Here is a 27,807-nt window from a genome sequence, read left to right on the forward strand (position 1 = left end):
AGATCATTTGCTCAAAGCTGACAGAAGGGTCAGCCATCGTCTTCTTTAAGTATCTCAGATGCCAGTCAAAGGTGAAACAATGAAACCACAATAGCCTACGATTAGGAAGGCCGCCAGGGATTTTCAACACAGGACGAGATCAACGTCTTAATCCTACGACCCTTGTTTCCTTCAGTATAAGGACTGGCTGCATGGAGATAACAGAGGACAAACTTGAGCATCTTATTTCAGTTGACAGAGGCTTCACAACAAATATGGTGCGGAGAACCAATAGAAGAGTTATTTTCTTCAAAATGACTCGAAAACAATGACTTTGAAATCGACTACAGATTTTTTAAAAATGTTCTCTTGAATTAGAGCTGCCCACCTGACTACTATTACTGACAAACTACGTAAAAATTGCAACACTGCAAAAAATTACAAAATATAAGAAATAATACAAATATCTATAATTACAAGGCGGTACTTCGTGTCGTTGAGTGAACAGCTCTCTCTCTCTCTCTCTCTCTCTCTCTCTCTCTCTCTCTCTCTCTCTCTCTCTCTAAATATATACACACTGTACTCTTCAGGAAGGAGATGCAGGTTTTAAATTTTATGCAAACTACAAAAGACAGAAACACTTGACAGGGAAAGGATCAAAGTTTTATCAACTCACTATCAGGAATGAAGAAGAGTTTCAGAGATACAGACAGGGACGAATCGATGTTCAGACAGTCTCCAAACCGCTCACGGTGGGGAGTTTTACAATACGTATTTAAGACCGTGATGCAGCGGTATGGAATACATCACTACTCAACATTCACTCACCTGAAGGCAAGTATCCTGGAGTGTCTGAACAGAACAATAAAAGGTCTAGAGTGGATGCGTTTTAACCTTTGCGGCTCATACAAATGTACAGATATTCTCCCAGAAATAATTGCTCAGTATAATCGAACTAAACATACCACAATAAAAATGAGACCAATTGATGTTCGTGATAATGGAATCATGGATACAGTGCACTATCGCATTAAAATGCAGGATCCAGGCAGACAGAATTTTAATGTGGGTGATTTGGTACGTATCTCAAAACACAAGACTGCGTTTGAAAAATGATACCTACTGAACTGCTCTAGAGCGATATTTACAGTTTCAAAGGTGCAAAGAACGAATCCTAGAACTTATATATTGAAAGATAGTAAAGGCGAAGAAATTGCAGGCTGCTTCTACACCGAGGAGTTACAGAAAAGCTCAGAATCGGATGTTTTTCTTGTGGAGAGAGTCATAAGACGTGGTGGAAATAAAGCACTAGTCAGATGGCTTTGTTTTCCTGCTACACAAAACACTTTGATTGATGCCGACGATTTGCTATATAATGGGTGCGCATAGGCCACAACCACTGCAGTAGCATAACATGCGTGCTAGGAGACGCATTAGAGGAGGTGGTGTTATTCTAGACAAACTGGCAGTGGAATTACACATCCCTTTGTATAACTATAAGCTTCAGAAACACTTGGCACGAGGTGATAAGGGGGTTAATCTGTTCGACGAAGCGTGTACGGAGCATGACATTGCATACGCTGCAAATAAAGATCTATCAAGTAGTCACATTGTACATAGGATTTTAGCTGATAAGGCTAAGGTGATACGGAGAAGAAAGGATATTGGTATAGGTCAACGCATCGCGGCATTTGCTGTTGATAAAACCAAGCGAGGAAAAATTAAGTTGGGTTTAGGTGTGATGAATTTCAAGCGAGTTATGAATGCTGCACGTTGTGCACTGAAGAAGAAGGACAAGGGCGGCAAGCAGAACTGTTTGAAGAACTGTATCCTGACAGCGCTGTATGCAGCCTGAATCAGAAAGATGCCGGAGTAAGAAGAGGATCCGTTTAACCACATCGAGTTCTACCAATACCCGAAACATCTAGCGGTTTTCTTCCATTTCTCATCCCGGCCCTCTCCACGCTCTCGGCGGTAGGATACCTCGCTGGTGGTGCTAGAACTATCGTTCGAACGGTTAAGAACGCGCTAAACTCCCAAGCGCAGTCGGAAGAGGCAAGAAGACATAACTGCATGACGGAAGCCACAGCCATAGGAAAAGGACTATACTTTAAACCATACAGGAAAGGGCTTGGTCTATTCATAAATAATAATAAGAAAATAATAAAATTCTTTCTAGAACGAGCAGAAACTAGCAAAATACACAAAGCAATCACTCATATAAATACATCGGCTACACCACTGCAATTTCATAACCACTTCTACAACCCTTTAGATCACATAACATCAACAGATACGAAGAAAGTAAATTGGAAAAAGAAAACACTACATGGCAAGCACCCGTATCATCTAACACAGCCACACATCGATGAAGACGCATACAACACATGGCTAAGAAAAGGCAATATATACAGTGAGGCGGGAGGATTCATGATTGCAATACAGGGTCAAACAATAAACACCAGATATTACAGCAAGCATATTATTAAAGATCCCAATACTACAACAGATAAATGCAGACTTTGCAAACAACAAATAGAAACAGCCGATGTACAATACTAGCTAGTACAGAATACCCCAGAAGACATGACAATGTAGCAAAAATAATACATCAACAACTTGCCATACAACAAAGTAATAAAACAACACGTTCCCACATATAAGTATGCACCACAAAATGTACTGGAGAACGATGAATACAAATTATACTGGAACAGAACCATTATAACAGATGAAACAACACCACACAACAAACCTGACATCATACTCACCAATAAAAAGAAGAAATTAACACAACTAATCGAAATATCCATACCCAATACAACAAATATACAGAAGAAAACAGCAGAAAAACTTGAAAAATACATCCAACTGGCTGAGGAAGTCAAGGACATGTGGCATCAGGATAAAGTTGACATTATACCAATTATACTATCAACTACAGGAGTCATACCATACAATATCCACCAGTGCATCAACGCAATACAGCGACATCCAAACTTATACATACAACTACAGAAATCTGTAATTATTGATACATGTTCAATTACCAGAAAGTTCCTAAATGCAATGTAACATATACCGTACAGTTAAAAGGAAGTCACGCTTGATCAAGGTCCGCGTCACTTTCCATTTTTGACCAGACATAACGTCTGAGAACAGAAAGAATAATAATACTAATAATAATAAAACCATTAGCGGTCCTATCAGATCGACCACTCACAAATACTGACCATCTTAAGTTTGTTTCTAGCAAATTCAACATAACAAGATTCCGTGGGGTGTTTATGCGGGATACATTACTGAAGACTGTGGAAAACTGGTAAATGTGGCATTGTGAATTTAGATGTTGCTGGAGGCCCCGACACCTACTGGGTATCATATGTTATGAAAAATGCGGACACCGTTTACTATTTAGACCCATTTGGTGACCTGCAACCGCCAGAAGAATTACAACGATACTCCACTCACAGAAGACGCGTGTTCTACAATTAACGGCGCTATCAGGACTTTAATACATATCACTGTGGACATCAATGCATCATGTTTCTCTTGACGTTTGCAAAGAAGAAGAAGAAGAAAAAGAAGCATGCTATATAAGTAGGAGATTTAAACATTCCTTCATCACTTAAGGTTCAGGATTAGACGTGGGGACGGACGTCCCCAATGATGGTTGGGGGGGGGGGGGGGGGGTGGGGGGGCTGTTGCTCCCGAAGTAGGTGGTGCAGGAGTAACAGGAAGGGAAATGCCGAAGCCCCCCGCCCCAACAAGGGGGGCAGGTGTAGTCCGGCTCTGAGAGGTGACCTGGGTTGGCGGAGCTTATGGTGGCAGAACTGTTGTAGTGGCGGTATAAGATGATGTCATACATACAGGATGCAGGCGTTTAAATTTTCTCTTAGCCTCAGTGTAGGTCAGTCTGTCCAGGGTCTTAATTCATGATCTTCCTTTCTTTCTGGAGAATCCTGCAATCAGGCGAGCAAGGCGAATGGTGCTCTCCACAATTGACACAGATGGGAGGCGGGACACATGGAGTATTGGGATGTGATGGTCGCCCACGAGCGAGGCATGTGACACGAAGTACAACGGGAAGACAAATGGCTGAACTTCCAGCACTTAAAGCACCACATCGGGGGAGGGATATAGGTCTTTACATCACACCGGAAAACCATCACCTTGACCTTCTCGGGCAATGTATCACCCTCACGCCAAGATGAAGGCACCAGTGGCAACCTGATTGTCCTTCAGACCCCACTGGACACGCAGGACGAAATGTACACCTCGCCGCTCTAAATTGGCGCGCTGCTCATTGTCAGACTGCAAAATAAGGTCCCTGTGAAATATGATACCCTGGACTACATATAAGCTCTTATGGGGGGGGGGGGGGTGTGATGGTTACAGAAACATCCCCCAGCTTGTCACAAGCGAGTAACTCCCGTGACTGGGCAGAGGATGCTGTTTTGATCAAGACTAACCCACATCTCATTTTGGACAAGCCCTCCACCTCCACAAACTTGTCCTCTAAATGCTGAACAAAAACTGAGGTTTCACTGTCATGAAAGATTCCCCATCAGTTCTCCAACATACAAGGTACTGGGGCGAATAAGATCTGCTGCCATCCTAGGCCTGATGTTCCTCCCATGGTGTGGCCAAGGAGGGGAATGTTTTAGAGCCGTAGTTCTGTGCTTTGAATTGAGCTCATGGTGACTTAGAGACTGCTGGTGTTTCACCACCAGCAAGAGATGAGGGACTACGCTTCATCGCGTGTCTTCTGCCCTGATGCCACCCACTCCGACCAGGGGGCCTCCCCACGGGCGCCACCAAGCCACAGCAAAGGCCACCTGGCAGGATGGCCATTGCTGGGAGTCACGATGCCCCAGGGGGGGTGGGCATCTACCCCTTGGCATTCGTGGGAGTTAACAGCGCAGACATCAGCAGAGCGACCCTGTGTGGTCAGGGAGCTACAACCAACAGGGTACATGGTGGCCCCACCACAACGGACTGGCTACCATGCTGGATATCAGGTGCACAGAAGTCCATGGTCATCTTCGACACAGAAATCGACACTGCATAGTGCATGGTGGAAAGCACACCCATATAGGTGTCCTCTCCCAAGAGATGGAGAATGGGCAGGACTGCAATTCTACGACGAGAAAGTGGGCTAAAGCTCTCAATGCACGATGGACATGATGCACCTTGTAAGGCGCCCTTCCCGAATTGGCTCACTCTTCGGGAAAATTTTGAAGAATGGAGATCAAACCCTACAGGGAACCATCACATGAAGGCCAAAAGGAGTGAAACTCTTTTTAATCGCCTCGTACGACAGGCAGGAGTACCTCGGGCCTATTCTAACACTCGGGCCTATTCTAACACCCGGGCCCGCAGGGGGCCGAGAAGAATGGGCTGCCATTCCCCAAGAAACCTTTCAGCACCAAGGTGAACGTATGCCTGCGAGAGTGGAAACTGTCATCAACGCTAAGAGTGGGTCAACATCATATTGAATTCCAGCATTACAGATGGAGGGCGCCACGAACTTTTAAGTCATTTTCAGCCAGGTGTCTGGATACTTTTGATCACATATATACCAGGTGTGGAAGTATGGAACAGGAATTTGGTTGCAATAATTACTCGTCTGTTGTCTGAAACTGAGTAACAATGTTTTATTCGAAATAGTCTCCATTGCTATTTATACATTTCCCCCACTTCTCTGGGAGGCTACGAATGCCATAACAAAAAAAGTTCTTCTTTTGAAGCGAACCAGTGTAGATCACATAACTAATGAGAAGGTATTGAATAGGATTGGGAGGGGGGGGGGGGGAAGAGAAGTTTGTGGCACAGCTTGACTAGAAGAAGGGATCGGTTGGTAGGACATGTTCTAAGGCATCAAGGGATCACCAATTTAGTATTGGAGGGCAGCGTGGAGGGTAAAAATCATAGAGGGAGACCAAGAGATGAATACACCAAGCAGATTCAGAAGGATGTAGGCTGCAGTAGGTACTGGGAGACGAAGAGGCTTGCACAGGATAGAGTAGCATGGAGAGCTGCATCAAACCAGTCTCAGGACTGAAGACCACAACAACAACAACAACAACAACAACAACAGTCAGCGAGCGAGCCATTTTCGTACATTTTCATACCAATTGTTCAGCGAGATCGTGTCCCAATGATGCAAACAGATGATAATCGGACGGAGCCAAGTTTGGAGAATATGCTGCATGCCCAAGTATTTCCCAACTGAACGCCCCGATCGTTTCCCTGACCCGTTTTGCTGTGTATCATGGGGCGTTATCATGGAGCAATATGACTGTGTTTCCTTTTACCATATTACGGTCGTTTTTCACGTAATGCTCTATTTGAATAGATCATTTTCTATTGGTAGCGATCAGTACCAATGGTTTCACCACGTTTTAGCAGCTCATAACAGATGACAGCCTTCTGACCCTACTGAACGCAGAGCATTGTCTTCTTTCCAAAGCGATTTGATCTTGCAGTGGATGCCTATGGTTTGCCTGGATTCATCCATTATTTTCGACGCTTAGGATTCTCAAAATATACCCATTTTTCATCGTCGGTCACTATTCGATGGAGAAACGACATTCGTTTTTATCTGGCGAGCAGCATTTCACAAGTGATCTTTCGGAACGCATTTTCCCACTTTCTGCACCTTTCCCATAGCTTTCAGCCGGAGCGAAACGGCTTTCTGCGTCGCATTCAATTGTTCCTCGAGTTCCTGTAGAATTCGAGTATCATCTTCATGCAATAAGGCCAGCAATTTGTTGTCTTCGAACTTTTTCAGTGGTTTCCCGCGCTCGTCGTTTCTCACCATCAAAGTCACCACTTTGGAATTTTTTGAACCACTCGAAACACAGTTTTCTCCAAGAGCATGTTTGCCGAAAGCTTCGACAAGCATTCGATGCGATTTTGCAGCAATTGTCTTCAAATGATAACAATATCAATGCTGTCCCCAAATCTTAGTTCGTAGGCACAGAACTCGACAAGTTTACGTGTTTGAAACTGATACCGATGTATGGAACTTGGGTTACTGTGTGGTGACATTCGTCGTCTGCCGTTACAGGAAGCGAATAGCGCTGCAGACGCAGTCTCATGGGCCCTACACTGGCGGCTAGCACCATCTATAGGGAAATTCCTGTTTCATACTTCTACACCTGGTGTATATATTTTAACTCGGCATATTAAATTCACTTGGTAAGTTCAATTTTTGAATTTTTTTCTAAAAAATTGTGACCCATTCCTGCCCCAAGCTGCGTGATTACCCGAACAATTGAAACAAAATGGTTCAAATGGCTCTGAGCACTATGGGACTTAACATCGGAGGTCATCAGTCCCCTAGAACTTAGAACTATTTAAACCTAACTAACGTAAGGATATCACATACATCCATGCCCGAGGCAGGATTCGAACCTGCGACCGTAGCGGTCGCGCGGTTCCAGTCTGAAGCGCCTAGAACCGCTCGGCCACTATGGCCGGATTTAAATAAAAGTTTGATAACTGCTCCGCGGGGGTTTTTCTTACATTTCCGGAAGGCTATCTTGCTATTGCACACTGCTGTGACGTGACCATATCTTTGACATTTACTGTCTAAGAAATAAGGTCAGTCTGCGCTTTGTAGTGTACGAATGGAATGTTAAGTTGAAGGCAGCAGTCTTCTGCAGCTCATAATTCACTCTCTTAATCATATTTTTAACTTTTAATTAATTTTATCTGTATCTTCAACCTTAGGGTTCTGTAATTTGCCCCAGGCATAGCTGTGGACACTCACGCTGTATCAGAGACTTATTGTTAATGATCTTCTCTCTACAGTTCCGTTAAATGATTGCGCAAATTTTCAAGAGTATACTACACTGAAATACTAGATTACTGTAGCTGCGCGGACAGCGCGACAATTTGCTAACTGAGGTGGCCAGGGTTCGATTCTCGGCCGGGTCGAAGATTTTCTCTGCTCGAGGACCTGGTGTTACTAGAGTAAGTGTTGCCCTTACGCTCTTATCTTCATAACTGACATTCGATTGTTGAAATGGCAATGTGGGCATGTCCGGACAGCCAATAAATTGGAGAGGGAAAAAAAAGAATTTTCGTATGAGCTCTGATTTTCTCGTAATGGTCATTTCGCGAGGCATATGTGGAACTCACGTATTACCAGACTCTTCTTCGAACGTACGGTCTCGGAATTTCAATAGTAAATCCCTCTGTGATAATGCAACCTATGTCTCGTAGCGACTGCCATAACGAGCCAGGACGAAGCATCCTGCACTTTGTTGGATCTTCTCTACCTCTTCTGTCAATCCTGCTTGGTAAGGGTCCAGACTGATTAACAATACTCAACAATCGCTCGAACAACTACTTTGCAAGACACTTCTATCATCGATGAATTACACTTGTTCTACCAGTGAACCTCGGCCTGAAATCTGCTTTTCCTACACCAGCTTTTTGTGGTCCTTCCATCTGAGGTAGCTCCGTATTGTTACTCATAGGTGAATCCTCCCGCTAAGAGCTGCCAATGTGACAGAGAGCAAGCAATTCTCTGTCCTTGATTTAGGGAAGATACTTATTATGGTGCGAAAAGTGGCCATTGGACCTAAATAACGAAAAGGGTGAGCTCACCCGTATGACTACTAAAAGGGATGTGTTAAATTTAGATTACACGACAAATGAAACAACTCTTAAGGCTGTCAATTCAAGTAAACACTTAGGGATAACGATTGCAAAGAACAGCCTGGAACGATCTCACAGAAAATGTGAGGAAGGCGAACCACAGACTGCGTTTTATTGGCAGAAGATGCGACACTGCCTACATTTTGCTTGTTGTCCGCCATCTGCTAGACTGCTACAGTCTGACGGGGGACATCGAAGAAGTTCAAATAAGGGCATCTCGTTTTGCACTATCGCGAAACAGGAGAGTGTGTGTCTCGGACATGATACGTGAATTGGGATGGAGAATCATTAAAAAAAAAAAAAAAAAAAAAAGGCGTTTTTCATTGTGGCGAGATCTTTTCACAAAATTTCAATCTACAACTCTCACCTTCGAATGCTTTTGATGACGCCCACCATACGGAGAAATAATCGTCGTAATAAAATAACTCAGAGCTTGCACGGAAAGATGTAAGTGCTCGTTTTTCCATCGCGCTGTTCTACTGTGGGACGGCAGAAAAATAGTGTCACAGTGGTTCGATGAACACTGACAGGCATTTAAGCATGAAACAGGTTTACTACGTGGGCTGTTCAATACAGAATGATCATAATTTTTTACGGTCTTAATCTCTCGTGCTAAAATTCAATCTTATGAAATTCTGTTAGCTCAATATGCAACAAACACGCCGTAGTAGTTTCACAGTTGGGACTACTGGATCCCGCCTGTGAGAGGCAGGCAAGGTCAGACATGTTCAGTACCGCCTGCCGCTGCAATGGAGATGGCACGCGAGGAACAATATGCGGCTTTGAAATTCTGCTTTCGTCTCAACAAATCTTCAGCTGACGCCCATAGAATGTTACAGGAGGCCTATGGAGAGTCTGTTCTTCCCTACAGCACAGCTCGAAGGTGGTTTAAAATGTTTAAAGAGGGGAGACCATCAATTTCAAAGGAAGATGGACCCGGTGCCCAAGTTACTGCTCTTACGGAAGAAAACAGCAAAACTGCTGCTGTCATTGTGAGAGAGGATCGACGAATTACCTTAATATCACTTTCTAAAATATTGAACATTTCATCGGGTGCCACCCACACGTTGGTTACAGAAAAATTACACGACACGTGTTTGTGCGCGATGGATTCCAAGACTTGATTCCCGAACAAAAGGACATTAGCGTGCTGGTCTGAGTGCAGTTACAGTTGATGTTAGAGGAAGATCCTGAGTTTCTTTCAAATGTAATTACTGCTCATGAAACTTGGCTACATCATTCTGATACTGAGACCAAACAGCAAAGCTCAGTGTGGAAATCTCCATCACCAACCCTCAAAAAAGCAAAAGTGGTGCTTCTGCTGGGAAAGTTATGGTCATCTCATTCTTTGATATTCATGGATTGGGTTTATTAGCCTGTTGTACTTGCACACACATCAGTAACTGGACAACACTACAAGAATGTCCTGGAAACATTGAAAGCCCATATCAGGCGCACAAGATCACATTTCCGTGAAGTAGGCTGAATGCTGCACCACGATAATGCGCGGTCGCATATTGCCAATGTTGTTGCGGAATATCTTGCAAAAATCAACGTGAAGTGCATCCCTCACCCTCCCTATAGTCCGGATTTAGCGCCACGTGACTTTTCTATTCCCTAACATGAAGAAACGCCTTCGTGGGAGGCATTATCAATCATCAGAAGCAGTGGTGAAGGCTGCGGAGGCGATTTTGAAGGACCTCTCAAAAATGGTTTCCAGCATGTATTTGAAGACTGGCAGAAACGCTGGGAAAAGTGCATCGCATTCATGGGAGACTACTTTGAGAAGGACCATCAAAATTATGAGAATGAGTAAAGGTATGTTGTCCAAAAAAATGATCATTCTTTAGTGAAAATCCCTCATATTTGTTTTGATTGCAATAATTTGTTAAATGACCGGTTTCGGTTCACATAGTTTATATTATAGACCATTTCGGATTGTAAATTACATGTACTTTACTACGATGATCAAAATCGCCGCAAAACCTACCTCTGCCACAATTTCACTTTAAATAATTAACGAAACACAGCAATTTTGCGCAGATGGCTAATCAGTTAGGGGGTCGGGACATCTCGCTACTTGAGAACATAGTTTTCCGAGTTCGAGTAAGGATGTCACTCAATATTTTCGGTAGAATTCTTTATCTTGCTATCTACAACTGCGATTAGTACTGTTGCCCAAGTTTTGTTTTTATGCAGTGAAAGTGGGTCTCTCAATACTGCAATTATCTCAATCCATTATCTGTACAAAAAATGCCCTTAAGGTTTTCGGTAGAACTCTTTGAGAGCTATTCAGATTTGTAATCATAATCTTTTGGCAAACTGGTATTTTTTCTCGAAGATTCAAATTTTTCCGAGTACTATTGTTTTCATCGCAAAGTTCTGCTGAACTATTCATATTTTGTGCAGAGAATTCTAGAATGGCTCTGAGCACTATGGGACTTAACATCTCAGGTCATCAGTCCCCTGGAACTTAGAACTACTTAAACCTAACTAACCTAAGGACATCACACACATCCATGCCCGAGGCAGGATTCGAACCTGCGACCGTAGCGGTCGCGCGGTTCCAGACTGAAGCGCCCAGAACCGCTCGGCCACTGGCGGCGGGCAGAATTCTAGAACTATAGCATTTATATCAAGAATTCGGAAAAAAATTGGCCAAGTGCGAATATGGCTCAGGTATGAATTATGTATATCGACAGTGCACCCGCTCGGGAATCAAGAATCTTTACGATTTGTATCTGTTATCGATATCTATACTGCCAAGATATCAGTCCCGGAAATTCCATGATTTTCGAGAATGTTTTAATTTTAAGATTAAATTTTTTGTGTAATTTTGCATTTGCTATTGCAATTCTTGAGAAGATTGGACCTGAACAGGCGGGCAGACAGACAGTGCGATAACAAATGACAAAAGATTATTTTTTGTCGTGTGCTGATCTTCAGTCCGAAGACTGGTTCAGTGCAGCTCTCCACGCTACTCAATCCTGTGCAAGCCTTTGCATCTCCCATCTCCCAATAACTACTGCAACTTACATCCTTCTGATTATGCTTACTGTATTCATCTCTCTCTCTCTCTCTCTCTCTCTCTCTCTCTACAATTTTTACCCCCGCTCACACACTTCCCTTCAGTACTAAATTGGTGCCATGTCTCAGAACGTGTCCTGTCAACCGATCCCTTCAACTAGTCAGCTTGTGCCACAAATTTCTTTTCTCCATAATTCTATTCAGTATCACCTCATTAGCACCACATTTCAAAAACCTCTATTCACTCCTCTAAACTGTTTATCGCCCATGTTTCACTTCCATACATGGCTACACTCCATACAAATACTTCCGGAATAGACTTCCTAACTCTTAAATCTGTATTCGATGTTAACAAACCTATCCACTTCAGAAACGCTTTTCTTGCCATTGCCAGTCTACATTTTATATCATCTCTAGGTCGCCATCATTAGTTATTTTCTGCCCAACTAACTAAACTTTTTAGTTTCCTAATTCCCTCAGCGTCACCTGATTTAATTCCACTACATTTCATTATCATTGTTTTGCTGCTGTTGATGTTATAGCCTTTCAGTATACATAATTAGAAATTAACAATTTTCGATTTTTCGCCGTATTTGAACTCTTACCAAATTTCATGATTGTGGTTTAACGAGAAGTGACATAGGTTTTGACGAGTGAGTTGGCGAATATCAAAATATGTCACATGAACTGCCGTATCTTTTGACTGCACTGACTTAAAAGCTTGAATGTTCTACACCCCCTATTATACATCTTAACACATAACAAATTTCAATTTGCTACGCCTAAACGTTCATGGGAAAAATAGTTCCTAAAAGTCGAACGGGAAGGCAGGCAAGAAGACGAACGGAAGAACAAAATAGTGACCCTATAAGGCAGGAGTCTTCACACTTTTTGGCTTAAAAGCCAATATTAACATTTTAGGGCGACACCTCGGACCGCATAGGAAAAGGAGAGGCGATGGGGGGTGGAGGGATAAAGTGACCACTGAAAGATAAATTTATGTTTCGCCAAACTATCGTTATGATAGCTTACCACTTACCCATTTTGAATCTACATATTATAAGGTATCATGTCAGATATTTTAAAAGGAAAAGGCTTGCATAGTGACCAGTTTTCTGTACCGAAGCAGGTACTGTGGCCCGTGCCATAGCAACAGGATCCCATTTTATTTCCACGCAAATTTTTTTAAGCCTCTTCACACCCTAGTATCCGAAAGATTACTACGCTGCTTCAGCAGGCCTTCTTCAATCGGACTTTTGAGTTAGGCCAAATACAATAGAACAGAAAGAATTAAGTAATCTAATTTAATCATTTCAAAACTGTCACAAATGCAAATGATAGCTTTGTTTGTAGAAAGGTTTAGAAGGCAGTTTTATCTGTTGTACTATGCGTGTTTACTGGAAGTAATTAACTCTTACTGGCGAGTGGTGTTGCCACGTTTCCCGATCGCATGCCTTGTCGGCATTAGTGATCCATAGAAGAGATTGTAGGCCAAGAGACGTTGTTAAAATTGTGGTATTGTAATAAATAAATAAATAAATAAAAAGCTTGTAACACGCCGTACATGCGAGGTAACAAGAATAACGTAAATAACTTATCTTACATCAAGCGACTCAAAAACAAAAATGTTTGACAAAAAATAACAGAAAAAGCTTCCTCTTGTAAAGTCTGACAGACAACAGAGGCACTAGAACTTGTCTGACCACTTCTCGTCAGGCAGTCGCGTCTTTCAGGGCATAAAATATGCAACAGCCGCTTTTCCCGTCCTCACCACTTTACCCTCCTGCTATCGATCTTACTATTAATTGGTAGGCTACATAAATTAGTACGTTACATTAGTTGATAACAGTAATTGCAATATGACACGCGATCACAAATGTTTACTAAAGCCGGCCGCTGTGAAAGAGCGGTTCTAGGCGCTTCAGTCCGGAACCGCGCTGCTGCTACGGTCGCAGGTTCGAATCCTGCCTCGGGCATGGATGTGTGTGCTGTCCTTAGATTAGTTAGGTTTAAGTAGTTCTAACTATAGGGGACTGATGACCTCAGATGTTAAGTCCCATAGTGCTCAGAGCCATTTGAACCATTTGTTTCCTAAATGTTTCGAATCTCATTTTCTTTTACTCACTGCATTGTATTACAACAGCCTTAATTTGATTTCGTATTACTTGCTTCAAACCTGAACCACTTTTCTAGATAACTGTCTTCATAATGCGCATTCAAAAATCCATTTAGCTTCCGTTTGACATTTATACTATTGCAGCTGATCGGTGCTCGTGCGCACACTGGTGACTTCTCACCACTAGAAGACAGACAATAAAATATTCCCCCTCATTTCTATTACCCCACAGTGGCAGCGCTGCATATCAGGTGAGCGACAACCTTTACTTAGCTCACGGCCGAATTCGTAAACGTCAAGTAAAATTAAGCAAATCTTAAAACGTTACTGTCTTTTTGTTTGTTACTTAGTAAGAGAAATACATTCTTAAGAAGTTATTAACGTTAGTTAACCTTTTTGTGCTGCTTTTAGTTGCTACAAGCATATTATTATGAAATACGGGTGAGAAGCGCGGGCTGCACGAACACTTTATTCGGTCCGCAGTTCGACGACCACCGTTTTTACCGACCGAGGAACGGAATCCGGAAAATGCATATTGCTGAGAGTAGGGTGCCAACTTCACCAGACTGCTTCCATGGTGCAAGAAACACAAAACTTAAAAATATCGAACGACGCAAACGCGTAACTTGATCGAACTAATTTACTTTTATTTTGTTCCTTGCCTCAAGACTTGTTTACGTCAGGGTATCACAAGGAAACAAGAATTCAGGATTTTCGCGGTTTGCGCCATCATATCACGTTTTTCTGTGAACTGTGCGATCACACTGAAAAGATGGCAAATTTTAAGATCTATAAAACCATTTTACATACCCATATTTATTCTACGTCATAGCTACTGTTCGCAGCATGATATGGCATCTCTCAAGAGAGAATACCATAAGTCACACGAAAAAGAATGAGCACATTTTTGGTTTGTTGAACGTAAGTATAAAAGAATGAAATCATTGGCCTCTACAACAGCCGGAACGGTGAGCCACTGAAATACGTAATGGAAAAAAAAATCTATTAGAGCTATCCTCTTCCAGTATACCTTAAGAAATTAGGAAGTTATTTTCCGAAGCATTGTATAAAAATAGTAGTCCGAATTTATATATGCATTTATCCAGACCCCAGTCAAATCAATTTTAGCTTTATCCGCAACATAACTGCATTGCATTTACTGCTTCGAGAACATCTAATCGAGCACTAAAGAAATCACGCGACTAAGAATAAAGTCATGAAAGACGTCCAAATACCAAGGCGTAAATATTGATTGGAATTAAATACGGCTAAGAGTAACTAAGTGTGTGTCATTTAGTTAACATCGGTTCGGTTCATTTGAATCCGATGACTTACTCGCTACACTAGTTAATATAACGACATAATGTAACAGATACAGGGTGAGTCAGGAGGAGAGGCACAAACTGCTTGAGACGCGATAGTATTACCGATTCTGAACAAAAAACTTCCAATGAACATACGCCATATTGCGAATGGTTTCCGAGATAGAACACGTTTAATATCACTTTTGTACGTTTTTCTTTAGTAACTCGAAAACCGCACACTCCAACGACAACGTGTCGTACTAAATAAAACAAATTTGCTACAAAAAAGTCATTTATTTTTTTGTCTAGGACTAACAGTTTGCGCGGAGAGATCGCGGGAATTTTGAAAATCTCGCGCGTCGCGCTGTAGCTTCGGCACTTTTTGTAGGCTAGTTTGAGGTAGTTTTCCGACTTGATACACCACAAGCGTCCAGTATCATTCGGAATAAGACATATGTCCACATCAAGTTTTTTTTGTTCAGAATCAGTAATGCTATCACCCATCAAAAGACTTACGGTACCTTTCCTCCTGACTCACCACGTATATATTAAAAAGCCGCATACATAGAGGGACGTCTGATTGCTAAGAAAAATAGGGCACTCCGTGTGTTGGCAAGCAGCGATGTATGAAAGACGCTAACACTACTAAAGCTAACACGGCTACCGTACTCACAAGTTCTCAGTTCAGTCAGTGATCTAGTGGCTCTTTTTATTGCGTGCGCGCGCGCTCTCTCATGTATGTGTACGGGTGTTTCCTGGATAAAATAAAAAGTGAAAACCCGTCAGATGTTTTGTGATATGGTTTGTCTAAAAGCAAGAAATAAACAAATTAGAGAAAATTTGACACACCTTTGAATGATGCTCGAAATTACGCACCGGTGCCGGAACAGCAAATGAGGTGGCGATTGAGAATGTCAAGTTCAAAGGCGCGTCAAAAGTCCCTCTAATCTATTTTGTTTCTTGCTGTTAGAAAAATCATTTCACAAAACAACTGACCTATTTTTATTTTCAAGTTTTGTTTAAAAAGCATGTATTTCTGCACTTGGTCTTCTGTTTTCAAAATATCCCGAGTTTAGTATTCGCTTCGATGGAGACCATTAAGACAGTTAAATATTTCACCAATTTAGAATGTTGTGCGCAAAAAACTATGCTTTGAAGAGATTAACTTTTTGACATTTATACAGCTAGCAGCAGCTGTTCGCAAAATCTTCCAATTTTCTCTCACATTGCAAAGTTTCTTAATTATCCTGCTGATTCTAAAGCAAATTTTTTATTGCACAGCTAGAGCCCACGTTAGCCAATTTGATAAGTTCTCATTTGTCCATTTCCCACTCTTCTTTTGAATATGTAAATTTGGAAAAAATCCATTGTGCAATTGCTGAGGAACCGTGTTTTCGTCCCGCTCAAACAATAAGAAAAAAGTCTACACTGATATATTCTTCCGTTTTCATTTGTTAATTTCCAGCTTTTCATGTCAGCACTGGAAATTTCAGCTTACTACATACATTTACGTTTCACACTATACGAGGTGCCTTTTTTGTTGGTTTTAAAGTGAACACGTTATTTTGCAGCGATACTATTTTTATGGTACATTTGTTTCGCCCTCTTAACCGTCTTTTTACAATCGGGAAGTCATCGATTAAATGGGCTACCGTACGACAAACACGTTTCACAATAACGCAGGGAGTGTTATGCTGGGGACATTAAACTAACAGTTTTCTATAGTACGTGCCAAGTGAGTATATGCCGTTACTGAAAGTCAATATGGTCCAGGTGAAGTTCAGTCAGATCAATAGGTGGGAAATTGTTATATATTAGTTTCAGAGAATGACGCTATTTTAACAAGAAAATATGTTTCCCTCGTCCTCCTGACACCCTTAATCATATAAGCAATGTTTTCGAAGGTATGGTTTTCACGAAAAATGGAATCTATTAATGTACGGTAGTCTGAGAAACAGAATTCACATCTTCACGTCGAAACGATTTACGCTCATACACCAACGTAAAAATCGCCTGTCTGATATACTGTGGCCACTTTTGTAACTTAATGTTTTCCCCCACCCCTTCTCGATGTCTGAGAATCACAGACATGCAACACAGACGCAGTACCTAAAAACGTCTACTGTAAAATGCAGTGTACACACTTTGGGTAGAAATACACACGATTACAAACAGGTGTTTTGCAACACATCACTCCCTCTCTAGGTTTATTCCTTGATTCCCCATTCTGATATCTGCACATCTTGTATCACTGCCATGAAACTTAATATACACTATTTTTCAATTAAGACGAAGCTAACCCAGCAAGCTATAGTAGGCTTAATTTCCACGTAATCGAATCTGTTACAAAATCTAAAAACACACACACACACACACACACACACAGATACACAAACTTGCTGAATAGCTGTACAGGCAGGGTACGGAAGTATTGGTATATTTTTACCTTTCGTTGAAATATCCACATATATCGTGTCAGTCTTCCAAACTTGTACAGTATGTACGTCGTCTTCCTGTGCTGAGGATCTCACATGTCATAACACACTTCACGAGGCCTTGACCATTTAAATTGGCAGTCGCTGATGCGCACTGGTACTTTGCCCTTCACATCACGGCACTTCTTCTACCTATCGGTTACAAGAAGCATAGGCAGAGCACTATCATCAATACGCTGTATTTATCTTTGTACTATGACAGAGCTGTACTTTGTAGTTTGTATTCTTCCGGGCAATGAAATAACTCATTGCATTTTTACAGTTTCATTGTGTAACGTACTCCGCAGAAAAAATTTATAACAACAAGACGCAAGAAGTACACAAATATTAAAGAATAAAAAGCGAGTGAAATAAACGATGTATCATACTAGCTCACTGGGCAAGTTCGACTTAATGTTAAACGATACTTACGCGTAGAGAAACTAGTGCGGTTTGTGACGTGGTTATCTGACGATAAGTGCAAGGACATGTTTTGTTCACCACTGTTTTAGAACATTTACAATGTTAGATGTGGAAAGTTTATAAGCTAGATAAGATCCGTTTATCTGAGTTGTCGCCATTTGACGTTTGTTGACGTATTGTTTGAAACAGCTGTTAATAGCGATATGGTAAATTGGCCTTTATATTTAGTTTCTCCATTTGTAATGTATAAATGTTACAGTATTGTAATATGTATGTTTATTCTCTTTAGGCTCGATATTTCCGGGAGCAGGATATAGATGGTATGTGATTTAATAATTTGTTACGAACTTGTAAGGGTGTGTAAGCCAAATGTAATGGCAGTCACTACTTTCAGAATTTCGTGAATGCTTCTACCTTTTCGCACGAAGTGGACAGATTCGTACCTTGGATGAGTTAACTATTATAATGAGATCGCTGGGTATGAGCCCAACGATTCAGGAACTTAAAAAGTATATGAAAGAGAAAGGTAAGAAAATCGCCATTTCGAAAGCAGTTTGATCTACCTGCTCAAATATCAAACCAGAAAGTTGTGTAATTATTTATGTTTAGTGTGTCATGGCGATGTTACTTTTTGAATTTTGCCACTTTTGAAAAATCTAACTGAAAACTTTTAAAACTGGTTGGAGAACTAGTAAATTATATATTTCATTATTTTTTGCTTTGGTGCACTATGGATTTCTCACTACATTTAAATACTGCCTCTAAAGATCTAACAAGATTTCACTGAGTGCACAGTATAGTTACAAAATTATCTGCTTAGGTGTTCAGGTGAAGTATCAGTGTCATCTGTTAAAATTGAGAGATGTAATCGTATAGATATAGTTTGTGAAACTTATCTTATGAAATATACGCGCTTCTTTGCTTAGAACAATCTGATTAAAAGGAAGATCTGAATACAAAGTGAAGGAACCATAGAAGATATAGCTAGATTAATTTAAGGAGAGTACATTCATTGTGAAGATACAAATTAAATCTATTAAACATTAATTTGAACACTTCAGTGCTTTGCAAAGCATGCTCATGGGTTCCTTTAGCTGTAGTACTAGCTCACTAGAATTATTGCAGATGTACCAGCAATTCAGTCAGAAATACGAAGCAGACTGGACCCCCCCCCCCTTTTCAACCCCCACACATGCCATTAAGGCCTATTGCAAGTACTAGTTTTCGTGCAGTTATGAGCTGTGGTGTCTCAGCAGGAAATAAACTCACTAACAGTGTAATACTGTTTCAAGTGTAGAATTGTAGACATAAGTGATGGTTAAAGATTTGAACAAGTGATTTGAATGATCTGTACCTTCCAATACAGTTGATAAGGTTAGAGAAAGCTATTAACCACTTCAAAAACCTTGGTGTGGTGACAGACTGTCTTTAATGTAGCCTGAGGGCTAACTGGGTTTGAAGGTAACAGTTTGGTTGAGTGTTGGTGAAGCCAATGAATACTCTCACCTTTTCTTATAAATAACTAGAAGTGCAAGGTAAATTTAGAAAAGCTTTATTAAGTAATAGATGCAGTTGCAAAGAGTATTGGATGCATATTACCTACATATACCAAATACAAAGTATGAAAAATAGAAGGGGAGGAGCACTACATTACTCCTGCTGTTATATACTCACTTCTCTAAGTGGAGAGGGGTAGTGTGTATTTGTATGTGACAAATATTTGGTTTCGGATCTGTTTGCTTGTGTCAAATTTATATTTTTTTTTGTGTGGAACAGCACAACAACATTTTTGAAAAAGACAAGTTGTAAATTTGATTGTATTTAATTTATGATGCAGGAGAGGGAGGATTGTTATGTAACTCTTTTGATTTGCCACTAATGTTTTTCTATGGTCTCATTGCAACTACCATACTTTGGAGGCTTTTTGAAATATTAGAATTACAATAAATCTGTTTCATCTACTCATTCTTTCAGAGAAATAAATTATTATGGAGAAGTAAGACTTTTAATAATAGCTAACAATATAGTTAAAATTTATACTTTGCAAACCACTGTGAAGTGCACAGCAGAGGGTACATCCCATTATACCAGTTATAAGTCTTTTCCCCCCATTTCATTCACATATGGAGCACAGGAAGAATGACTATTTAAATGCCTCTGTGTGTGCTGCCTAATCTTGTTCTTACAATACCTATTGGAGTAATATTTAGGGAGTTGTAGTATAGCCCTAGTCATCATTTACAGTTGGCTCTCGAAACTTTGGAAGCAGCCGTTCTCGGGATGCTTTATATTTATCTTTAACTTTGTGTCAGATTAGTTCTTTCAGCATATCTGTGACATCCTCCTGTAGGTCAAACCAAACTGTGACCACTTGTGCTGCCCTTTTCTGTGTGTGTTCAAATATCCACTGCTAGTCCTATTTGGTAGAGCTCCCACAAACTGAGCAGTATTCCAGGATGGGTTACATGATTGTTTTGTAAGCAATCTCCTTTGTAAACTGGTTGAACTTTGCCTGTATTCTACCAATAAACTGAAGTCTACCTCCTGTTTTGCCCACGATTGAACCTATGTGATCATTCAATTTCATATCCCTGCAATGTGTTACACCCAGGTATCAGTTGGCCAATCCAACAGTGACTTGCTGATATTGTAGTTATGGGATACTAAGTTTTTTGTTTTGTGAAGTGCACAATTTTATGTTTCTGAACATTTAAAGGAAGTTGCCAATTTTTGTATCACTTAGAAATCTCCTCAAGATATGATTGAATATTTATGCAGCTTCTTTCAGGTAGTACTTCATTACAGATAACTGCATCATTTGCAAAAAAACCCTGTGTTACTATTAATATTGTCTATAACAATAAAAGTAATTATTGACAATGTAATGTAAACCTTTCCAGTCCTTTTCCTTCACCCCTCTTCGTTCCCCTTCAACTCCTCTACCAGAATAACTGGCCCCGAAAGCTTGTAAAATTTAAACCTTTTTGTGTTCTCCTGCCACTGCCTGGTTATTAATATTGTCTGCAAGATCGTTAATACACAACATTAACAGCAAGTGACCCAACATACTTCCATGGGGAACCCAAAGTTGCTTCTACATATGATGACGACGACTCTCCATCCAAGATAACAAGTTGTGTCCTCCCTATCAGAAAGCCCTCAATCTAATCACAAATTTCACTTGATGCCCCCATATGATCGAACTTTTGACATAAGTGTATGCGTGGTACTGAATCAAATGCTTTTCGGAAATCGATGCATACTGCGTGTACTTGACTGGCTTGATCCATGGCTTCCAGTATGTCATGTGAGAAAAGTGTAAGTTGGGTTTCAGATCATTAGTTTTTTCGAAACCTATGTTGCTTGTCATGGAGGAGGTCATTTTGTTTGAGATACCTAATTTTGTTTGAGCTCAGAATATCTTCTAAGAGTCTCAACAAATCGTTTTCAAGGATACTGGATGGTAGTTTTGTAGATCACTCCTGTTACCTTTCTTGTATATGGGTGTGATCTGTGCTTTTTACCAACTACTGGGCAGCCATAGATATAACTATTTCACTCATCGTTACATTGAAATGAGAATTGTGTCTGAGTAGTACTCCTGGGTTTTCCGTTGTATAGAACCTTTTGAAAACAGAGCTAAGCATTTCTGCTTGTGCTTTGCTAGTTTCAACTTCAGTCCCTGTCTCATCTGTGAGTGAGTGGACACCAACTTTGATAGTCTTTTGATCTCCATTATTAATTATCAACAGCACAAAAGACAATGATGAACACCAAAATGATCTATTTACCAACGTCAACACATTTAAAAGTAAAGCAAGTGCATAACATCTAAAATTGTTTTGTGCTTGTTGGGATGTATTGTGAAAATTTTTTACAGGGTGACGTGGCATAAAACAACGATGCAGTAACAGCTAGGGAAATATGGAAGCATCCGATCCCGCCCGTCTGCTTTGACTCATGACGTCACAAATATGGCGGAAACGACCATAAACCACGATTCCAATATGGCGCATATAAAGTCATTACATACACATTATGAGGACGAAAATACATCGAAAAACACACACACACACACACACACACACACACACACAAAAAGCCTAATGACACTAACGGGACAAGCGCTAGAAATAGGTGGTTTTTGGGTGGGGACAAACTAAATACAAACAAATTTAGACACTCACCCCCATGCAAAACAACGAAAAAAACTGACATCACAAAACACCCCAAATACCACTAAACACAACATAATCTGGAATCGGACACTTTCCTTGACTTATATAGCTCAACAGCAGCTCCCGATACCAATACCAACATTCACAGCCACACATTGGGATCGAACACTTCCCTTGACCTGTTATCCTTACGACATCTCCACATACAGCCGTCCATGGTCAGAGACGCTGGAACTTTAAGTAAGCCTTATTTCTTCATGACATACTGAACACTTCACGCTTCATCCAAAAATCCGAATAGTTGAAGAAATTTTATTAGAGACAACGCAATGTCCCCCATCATAGCCGACAACCGAAAACTGTTGACCCTGTCAGTCATATCCATACCTACCAAAGAAACAAAAAAAGCGATTTACCAAAATTCACACACGACGCCACACTCGAAAACTAAACCAAAAACATCACCTAACACACCACCAGAGAGCACCACCGATCGCATCAAAATGACACCTACGAACACGCCACTCTCACAAACTACATTCCACGCCGTCGTGACGTCACACACCACAACAGCCATACGTCATGGGTCAAAGCTGACGGGTGGGATCGGACACTTTGGTCGACTCTACAGCTAGGAGACAGCTTCACTGTCACGATGGTCACTTTCCACGACTCTTGCTAGAAAAACTCTTCTGTCCTTGCCACACGTTTCCTCCTATTTTTTTCATCTTCTACACTAACATCTTTCCATATCTGTTGCTTGGCCCTTTTCCTTCCAAACTACTGTAGTTTGCTCGTGCACATTCCGAAATCTGTTTGCATTACTTTCTTACTAAAATGTTCATAACAAATTTTATTTCTTTCAGTTGTACTTTCCTATCTACTATGATCAGTTTTTCAGTTTCTGATGTTATAGGGCCAAAATGAGGTCTCATAAAATCTTGGTCTCGATGACGATATGTATAGCTTGAAGCATATGTTAAGTGGGAAAGTGGTAATTTGTTTACAAGTTGGCAAAGGAAACAAGTAATGTTTGTGGTAACAGATTGATTATAGCACACCACATTTAACACACTTTTCCTCATCAAATCTAAAACTGCAAGAAAATTTAGGTACATAGTGAGCATGTATCCAAAAGTTTGTTGAGGCATATTATGTACATACATCATGCATAAGTCATGAGTTTTTTTCTAGGGGCACCTGCAAATAAGTGTTTTAAAGTTTAAAATTACGGTAGACAGTACAAACATATTCTATAAAGTATTAGTATATTTTCAGTGAATCTTGTAATATTTTAGTTAAAACATGAAAAGATATAGGCTTACTTTAGTTGTCATGTTGTATTTTGTGTTCTTGTGCTAAATTGCTGGGTGTAGTCTGATTGTGCAGTTTCTTTATGATATTTGCACCATTGGTTAATATTAGTACCAGTGTTTCCAATTTTTCTCACAAAAGGAAGGAATAGTTCTGAAACAGAAAAGAGATGGACAAAAATTGTGCTGATAACAACGAATTTTTAATCCAAGGTCAGTTGTATTTAGATCTATCGAGAAAAAAATACATTTTTTGTGAGGCATATTAAAAGCACTTCACTGACTGCTTGTAGTGGTTATCCACAGTGATTTCCTGTAATAAATAAAATAAGGGTGTATATGGCTCGTCACACTATGTATTCGTAATATAGTTCATAATGTTGTGTCTGACAATAGTAAAAGGAAGAATCCCATTGAAAGGAGAGGAAAGTGTTACAAATTTTTAACTTGCTTTTGTTTAAAAATTGGTAGGTGGAAAGATGTCATTTGCAGAGTTCCTTGAAGTGATGCACACCCACAGCCAGGCTGAAGTTTTACCAGATGAAGTAGTGGCAGCATTTCAAGCAGCTGATCCTGGAAAGAAAGGTGTGTTACCAGCTCGGCAGTTGAAGCATATGCTGCTTAACTGGGGTGAAAGACTTAGTGGGAAGGAAGGTAAATAATAATAATTTTTTTTTTTTTTGCTTAATAGTATTTACATGATTCATATGTAATATTGTGCTTTTACTATAGTTTTTCGATTTATTTTTTAAAAAGTTGATGCATAATAAATAAAAATTATTTATTATGTAGATACAAATTATTTTGTATTATGAGTAAATAAATCAGCTCACTATAAATGTATCAGTGGTTCTCAGTAATGGCCTTTATATCTTATTGGATCATTCCTGTGGGTTATGAAGTGTATTGTAAGCAAAAGAAATGGAATGAAATAAGTGTTCGACAGACTTTAATCAATTTCTAAATGTTTTATATGTGGGAAATTTGATAAATAATTCCCATGTTCCTTTTTTATTTTTGTCATTATTTCTGTGCAATCCTTTGAGTCTCCCTTCTCTTCAGTGACCATGTCCCAGTGGTGGGAAGTTTTAAAATTCTGTCGAACAGGCCGTGTTTGTTCAACTGACAAATGGCTCAGCTAACAGCAGCAGAAAGTCCTTCATGATATGAGTACTTTAGATTGCGTGCAGTAACAGTTCTCAAACATATTTGTGCAGTTTTCTGATTAGAGATTGGCAATGTGGGGGTCAGTAGTAATTTTATTTTTCTGTTCAGTTGTTAATTAATGATAATACACTCCTGTGACATTTTGACCACACGGAGCTCTGTCTGTTACGGCAAATCCATGATAATCATAAACAAAATATGCTTGAGAGTAATGAATTTTTTTTTTTTTTTTTTTTTAATAGCGGGGGAAGATTGACCTTTCCACTTCTTTGACTGTTATTTCAAATTCAGAAAGAAGCTTTTCCTTAAGAGTCAAATCTTTGTTTCAGCAAGATTGAAACAACTACGCATTTGCACTTATGTTCAGCACTCAAGTAACGAGGGACAGAGTGATTGCACAAAAATTTTCCTCTTGTTGAACTCATTTATCAGAATATGGAATGTTTTGATGTTGATGGAATTCCCGTAGCTTCAGAAATTCCCTCTTACGTTGGCCAATTGTCTTATGAAAGAGTGCCTACCACAAGTTTCATATTTCATGAACCTGTTATTTAGGGTTTTCATGACCTTGGGTGGTTGTTTATGGTTACACACGATGCCACGCTAACAGTCATTCAAATTTGGAACTGTACTACTACTACTACTACTACTACTACTACTACTGTTAACTGTTCAGAGTTCAGACACAAAAGTTTCAAATTAATACATGATCTTTAATCCTCAGGTCACAGTATAGGAGATTATTGCAGATTACAAAAAAAAAAAAAAAAAAAAAAAAAACAGCAGAACAAAGATTGTTGGCTTCTTTACGTTAACAGCTGTGAAGTGATGTGGAAAAATTGTTTAGGGACAAATAAAACTTGTATTTTATTAACACATGAAATCATTTTATATATAGGCCATGCATAAGATCTCGTTTCCAACCAATTCTTCTTCAGTTTCAAAACCAGTATTTTTCAGATGATTTGAGATTGAAATTACCTTATTCATGTATTCGTCCATATTTTTGCACTTGTTCAGCATTGTAGTTATCAGTTCACAAAGTAATCCTACTTTCTTGGTTAAACCTCCACCTTGAAATGCGTATTTCAGTTTGTTTAATGAAATGAAGCATGTTAGTTCTAGTAGTCCTAAGAGAAAAACTACCAATAAAGGTAAGGCACATTCTGCTTTTTATTCTTTTAGTGAAGTGAGTAATGATAATGCAAAATGGTTTCCAGATTCAGGAGCATCTGTGCACATTATTAAAGCTCCATCAGCGTTGTTTGATGTTCACTCAAGGTCTGACATTGGAATTTCCAATAAACATGATATTGACAAAAAAAGTGAGCTGCTTCTGCAAGTCTCCCACAATAGCTGACATTACAAATAATATTGTACATCCAGTGTTGCCAACATGTGTGCATTGTGGCTCTCATATGTACTCAATTACTCTTTTTGATTGTGTTACAGGATGTTGAAACTTTTATCATGGGCAGGTGGTGTGTGTGTGTGTGTGTGTGTGTGTGTGTGTCAAACTCGAGTATTCGTATAGAAGTACAGGAGAGTCCTCCTCCTCCTCCGTCCACCATCTTGAAATATTCTTTACATGTTAATTGTTTAATCTGAATCCATATTAATTTCATCTTCTGGTTCACTTTTTCAGTGGAACAGATTTTTAGGGAAGCAAATGTTTCACACAATGGACAGGTGAAGTACCAGGACTTCGTGAAGATTGCATGTGCTCCTGTGCCAGATTACTATTAATGCCTCATGGATCACATGTGCCTGGGTTATGACAGTTTACATTTATAAAGCATTTGGTGGAGGCATTGCAAACTTTTCTATTTTTTGAAACTCCATGTGTTGCTTAGAGATCCACTCATGTTATATTATTGGTATTAAATTTTGTATATGAAATGTGTGTATCCGTATTTGTTATCACATGAAAAGTATGTGATAAAATTATTTTTCTTTTGCTTGGGAAAAAATCCATAATTACTTCTGAAAGGTGACATAATCTGACTGCCCAATAGTATTATACTGAATTTTAAGCAATTCCTGTGATATCGAATATAAGTACTTAATTGAAACATTTGATTTATGGACATTGCTGTTAAACTATTTGTTTTAATGCACTTTTATATAATGTATTTTTGATGTGCATGGAAAAGACTTTGTAAAGAGAGAGAAGTAAAGTTTATTACATTGAAAAATCGTGTTAATTGTCAGTGGCTTTGTTTGTTTCTTTGTTACTGAAATTATGTGCATTTAAAATCCAGTTTAATTATGTTCTGTTTGAGGTTAGGCTTCCAACCTCTTTTGTTATTCCAGACAGCAAATCCTTAAAAGTAAGTAGCATATGCAGTAAATATCAGATTGTGAGAATATCTTCAACTAACCATTTATAAACAAATATTAGCACTCGCATAAAAAAGTTAGACTACTTATGGGCATTGTAAATAATTTTCTATAAATGTTACCAAACAAATTTTGATGCACAAAATATGTAATACAGTGGCAGATTTTATAAACTTTTAGACTATCTCATTATAGGGGTGGTTTTCCCTCACTTGTTCACATAGTATTTTCTATCAATCCCATAATGAAAGAAACCATTCAGGGACATGGAATGAATAAAATTATACAGGGTTATTCAAAATGATGGACGCAGTTTAATTGATTTGTATTTCATGAGGTATAAATTGTACAAGGAAAATCTACATACCAATCAAAGGAGGAAGTTTCAATTTTTTTGAAACACAGGTTATAAATGTTCAGTGTGTCTCCGTTTGATGCCCAGCAAACATCTAAGTGATAGCCAAACTCATCTCTTGGGTTACGGGGTTTACCTTGGCAGTAACACGGTTCAGCTGGTCGGCCAGAGTTGCAGGTAGAGGTCAGATAATAGCCTCCTTAACATAGCACCACAAGAAAGTCATGGTGGCCAGAAGTGTTGAGACAAGGCTTTATTTTCTTTGCAGAGACATCTAGTTTATTGAAATTAAACTAACTGCTTATGCTTTTCTTAGTTGGTGTTTCAATGCGCTTCGGGGACGAAATGCCCGCCACACTTAACTGTCGACTCACTTCTTGCAAACTCAAGAATGCACAAATTCTTCTGTTGCATCGTAGCCATTTTCAAATGGCCTATTGGTGTGAGAACCCTAACAGCTG

General features: G+C 39.7%; 2 protein-coding genes across 4 annotated transcripts in view; one reads left to right on the forward strand and one right to left on the reverse strand.

The window, feature by feature from the left end:
- The window catches only part of LOC124712433 (mitochondrial coenzyme A transporter SLC25A42), a 213,088-nt gene extending 195,226 nt beyond the window's left edge, over nt 1-17,862 (reverse strand). For both annotated transcript variants that reach the window (XR_007005579.1, XM_047242732.1), the window contains exon 1: nt 17,543-17,862. The gene's annotated coding sequence lies outside the window, so the exon portion shown is untranslated. The remainder of the gene's footprint in view (nt 1-17,542) is intronic.
- Nucleotides 17,576-26,846, forward strand: LOC124712442 (calmodulin-like protein 4). Of its 2 annotated transcripts, none has more exons than XM_047242748.1 (5): nt 17,576-18,199; nt 18,283-18,313; nt 18,388-18,519; nt 23,956-24,069; nt 26,297-26,846. In XM_047242748.1, exons 1-5 carry the CDS (start codon nt 18,197-18,199, stop codon nt 26,395-26,397), a joined length of 381 nt encoding a protein of 126 aa, XP_047098704.1. In that variant the 5' UTR covers nt 17,576-18,196; the 3' UTR covers nt 26,398-26,846. The 2 variants fall into 2 exon arrangements, with proteins under 2 accessions (XP_047098704.1, XP_047098696.1); XM_047242740.1 differs by having other exon boundaries at nt 17,637-18,199; nt 23,956-24,138.
- The last annotated feature ends 961 nt before the right edge of the window (nt 26,847-27,807 follow it).

This window comes from Schistocerca piceifrons, chromosome 1 (genome assembly GCF_021461385.2).
Source record: "Schistocerca piceifrons isolate TAMUIC-IGC-003096 chromosome 1, iqSchPice1.1, whole genome shotgun sequence".
In the NCBI taxonomy this organism is placed as follows: domain Eukaryota; kingdom Metazoa; phylum Arthropoda; class Insecta; order Orthoptera; family Acrididae; genus Schistocerca; species Schistocerca piceifrons.